General features: G+C 51.6%; 1 protein-coding gene across 1 annotated transcript; it reads left to right on the plus strand.

Moving 5' to 3' along the window:
• Positions 1 to 1,869: 1,869 nt before the first annotated feature.
• LOC120655146 (thiamine phosphate phosphatase-like protein) lies at positions 1,870 to 3,295 on the plus strand. The gene is made up of 3 exons (XM_039932861.1): positions 1,870 to 2,143; positions 2,227 to 2,562; positions 2,672 to 3,295. The coding sequence occupies exons 1-3, from the start codon at positions 1,991 to 1,993 to the stop codon at positions 3,059 to 3,061; spliced, it is 879 nt and encodes a 292-aa protein (XP_039788795.1). The 5' UTR covers positions 1,870 to 1,990; the 3' UTR covers positions 3,062 to 3,295.
• Positions 3,296 to 4,369: the final 1,074 nt, after the last annotated feature.

Below are 4,369 nucleotides of genomic sequence, written 5' to 3' on the forward strand. Positions count from 1 at the left end.
TCTTCCCTTTTTCTTTTACCCTTTGTATCGTGTTCGAGTCCATATAAATTGGAAACAATTGTAAAGTAGTTGTTCACATATACTGCTCCCTTGTTTCGAAATGAGAGACGTTTAGAAGTGTTCTAAGTCAATCTTCTTTCTTAGACAAATTCATATAAAAATCTCCTTTTTAGTACGTATCTAGATACACTAATTGGACAAATTCATATCGAAAATCTCTTTTCTAGTACACATATAGATATGTATCAAAAAGAGCAATCTGATGCATGTAGCTTCTGCTTGTGCAGTCTCCGGGGAAAGATCCGACCATATGGGTCTTTTGCACAGCCTTTTCGGATTTCACTAGTTTACGGTCAACCGTAGGAAGAATTTCCCTACTGTCGATTTTCCGACCACTCTTTTTTTTCCACTTTTAGTAAATTTTTGTCCTTTTCTGATTAAAAAAATTTAGGGAAAAAATTAAGATAGTAAAAATTTCGAGAAAAAAATTAAGAAAGGCAAAAACAAAGTTTCAGAAAGAATTTTGGAGAGGTAGTAAAAAATGATGAGAAAAAATTGAAAAGAGAAAGGCGGTTATTTCACATCCTAATAAAAATATTTGAAAAATAAATTGAAACAAATTTGAAGGGAAAATTTGTATATTCAGAGAAAAGTTTGGCAGAAAAAAATTTAATAAAAAATTTTTGCATGAAAAAAAAGGAAAAAATGGATCACGCCGCGCCCGGCGCTGGGGTGAGCGCCGGCCTTCCCCGCCGACCCACCGCCGGCGCCGGGGGCGAGCGCCGCGCCTCCCGCCACGGCCCCGCCGTGCCTCCCGTTGCTGGCCGCCATGGAGCAGAGGGAGGCGAGAGAGGAAGGGGCAGGGAGCCGCGCCATGGAGCCACCGGGATCTAGCGGTCGGATCCAGGTGGAGAAGAAAAAATGATGGGAAAAGGAGGGGAGGCCGAGAGATAAATGTCGCGTGGACCTCGTGCACGTGGGTGAAATCGACCGCTGGAAGGGAGGTTACAGTCCGTTGTAATTTCAGCATTGGGAGCCTTTTTCTGTGTAAGAAGCACTTGAACTCATGACCTCATGGTCACTGTGCCATAGTTTTTCCATAACGCCAGGATTCCTCAGATATATACTATGTTTATATAAATATAAAAGAATTTATGTATCTTAATTTATTAAAATAATGTAAAGTTTAGAACAGAGGGACTAAGGCCTCGTTTGGTTTGCAGCGTGCTAGTGAATAATGACAGTTTGACCGCTAATTACGGTGTCAAACAAAGTCAGTTTACAAAACTAACTTCAGAACCCCGCGCTAGCGACCCTGAAGAATCTAATGAGGATTTTGACTGCGCGATTAGAGAATAGGTACTGTAGCATAACTGTAGCAATAATCGATTGATCTTTCATGCCGGGGTTGTTGACATGTCGTGGACAACACCGGTCCTGCGGCCTTTCCCCCCGAAATCTGGGACTGCCACGCACAAGCCGTTATAACCGCCTGCAAGTAAGAAGCGGTGGCGGGAAAGCTTTAAACTTTAACTAATGGCGCGCGGAGGCTAATAAAACCCCCCAACTTACGAACGAGAATATTCGCGGGAACAAATCCTCCCGATCCCGTCAGAATTAATCCGGCGCCAGAATTAATCGGCCGATCGAAAAAGCTTTTCGCCGGCCCTGTGGACGACGTACGCCGCGCGATAATGCGGACGCCATCAGCGCGCAATAGCGGCGAGCGAGCGAGCGATGCCGTCCGCGTTTCTTGCTCCTTCTCACAGGTCACAGCTCCCGCCCCGCGGCCATGGCGGCCGTGTCGCGGAGTCACCTCCATCCCTCCTCACCCCCCCCCCCCCCCCCCCCCTCTATAAATACCGTCGCGCGCCAATGGCGGTCGCCACCGCTCCATTCCATTCCACAGCCAGCGCAGGAAGGCAGCCGCTAGCTGCTAGTGTTCGTTATTACGTCCTCTGCTCCCGTCTCAGAAGCTGAGGTGCCGGCAATGGCGGCGACCAACGGCGGCGCGCCCCTGGTGGTGTTCGACTTCGACAAGACCATCGTCGACTGCGACAGCGACAACTGGGTCGTCGACGCGCTCGGCGCCACCGACCGCTTCGACGAGCTGCTCCGCCGCCTCCCCTGGAACCACGCCATCGTAAGCACGCACGCACGCAGCCTCAGTTCGTTCGTGCTCCCTGATCCTGTCGCCGAGCAATCACCAACCCACCATGGCCGCAGGACGCGATGATGGGGGAGCTCCACGCGGCGGGCAGGACGGCGGAGGACGTCCGGGCCTGCCTCCGGGCGGCGCCGCTGTCCCCGCACGTCGCCGCGGCCATCAGGTCCGCGCGCGCGCGCGGCTGCGAGCTGCGGGTCCTCAGCGACGCCAACGCCTTCTTCATCGACGCCGTCCTCGCTCACCACGGCCTCGCCGGCTACTTCTCCGGCACCGACACCAACCCGGCCCACGTCGACGCCGCCGGGCGCCTCAGGATCCGCCCCTACCACGAGTTCGCCGCCCCGGCCCCCGGCCACGGCTGCGCGCTCCCCTCCTGCCCGCCCAACATGTGCAAGGTACACACGGTGCCCGGGCGATCAGCTGCCGGCCGGCCTCCTGCTCTTTAATCGCCGCCGGAGCTCCGTCCGTCCCTGACGCCAACCATTGACGACCGATTGATTTCAGGGCAAGGTGATGGAGCGGATCCTCCTCCAAGAGGAGGAAGCGGCGGCCGCGGCGGGGAGGCGGAGGAGGGCCGTGGTGTACCTCGGCGACGGCCGGGGCGACTACTGCCCGTCCCTGAAGCTGCGCGAGGGCGACTACGTGATGCCGCGGGCAGGGTACCCCGTGTGCGACCTCATCGCGGCCGCGCCGCCGGCCGCCGCCGTGCGCGGGTGGGACGGCTTCGAGGACCTCGCCAGGGTGCTGCTCGGCATCGTCGACGCCGAGATCGCCCGCGCCGTGGCGGAGCAGGGTGAGGTCCCCGCCGTCGTGGTGCCGGACTGCCGCGCGCTGCCGCTGCCGGCGCGCCAGGAGGCGGCGCTCCTCCCCCAGGCGGTCCGCGTGCCCAACTGACTGATCGGTTGGGTGAAGGCCCGCCAAATAACTCCAGCCTCCATTGATTTGCTAGGAGCTCGAGCAGGGATTCTGCCTGCTGCAGCATCTGCTGCTTCGCCTCAAAACTGAAAGTCTTTCAGTGTGTCCCATGACATATGCTTTACCATCCAGAGCCAACAACCAACGTGTTCTGCCTCTCTCCGTGATATATGTCTATTGATTATTGAATAAGCAGATTGTTGACGGTCAAAATTAGTAAGGACCAAGGTACCGAGATCGGTCTGCCATGTGTAATCTGAGTAGATTTAGAATTGTAATTTGAAATCTTTTGTAAACCGACGGCTTTGATGAAATCTCTGTCCATTCTCTCATCTTCCAAACCCCACACGGGCACACGTGGTGTGGCCACCGGAGCCGCAGCCCTTCACCTCCACCTGACCTGCTTTTGTTTGGAAATGTCGGAAATGGCTAAATGCTTCTGGCTAATTAAAGTTTAAATGTTCGCCCCCCCCCCCCCCCCCCCCAAAAGTTTAAATGTTCCAAATTACTCACGTTGCTATTTAACACTCTATTCGCTGCATCTAGCAAACAATATTTTTCCCTCACACCAAACCAGCACCAACCAGCAGCCACCAGCCAGCCAGCAGTACTTTTCTCTCACAACAAATCAGCACCAGCCACCAGCCACAGCACAGCGAACAGAGTCTAACTATAATTTTGAGCAAGATAATATAATCTGACAACATGGAAGCCTTGCTGTTGACAACAAGCTGCATATGTTAGTCAGTCGGTGTTAAAAACAGCACAGATGATCTGTGTCTTCCCAATGAAACAGCTGCTTTATTCAACATGTATTCTAGTATTTGTGATCATAAAGTTTGTGTGCCTTGTGCATAATCAATAGGATATTTTCATAGTTTTATTAAATCGCTAAATGAAATAGCTTCCATTATGTCTCATTACTTATTGAGATTTACTCCTTTTAAGATAACTTAGATCTTGTACTGCGTAAGTCACCAACGTGGACCGTTGTATCCCGTTCAGGATCGATCTGTGTATCTTGTTTTGTTTTGTTGTGTTTTGTTTTTATGTCTAGTGTTGCAAGTGATTTATGATAATGCAATATTTAAGCCACCTTAATTATTACAGCTTTGTATAGCCTTTGTAGAAGATAGCTGCTAGTACATTATGAAAAAGTGTTTTTTACTGTATAAAAACATTCTTCCTTTTACAGTATCCACAAATGAGGAGGAGAGAGCAGGACCTAGCTACAGCTTGTACGAATGGATGCTGACTACCAAAAGATGAAAGAGATGGCTGAGTTCG

This window comes from Panicum virgatum, chromosome 1N (genome assembly GCF_016808335.1).
Source record: "Panicum virgatum strain AP13 chromosome 1N, P.virgatum_v5, whole genome shotgun sequence".
In the NCBI taxonomy this organism is placed as follows: domain Eukaryota; kingdom Viridiplantae; phylum Streptophyta; class Magnoliopsida; order Poales; family Poaceae; genus Panicum; species Panicum virgatum.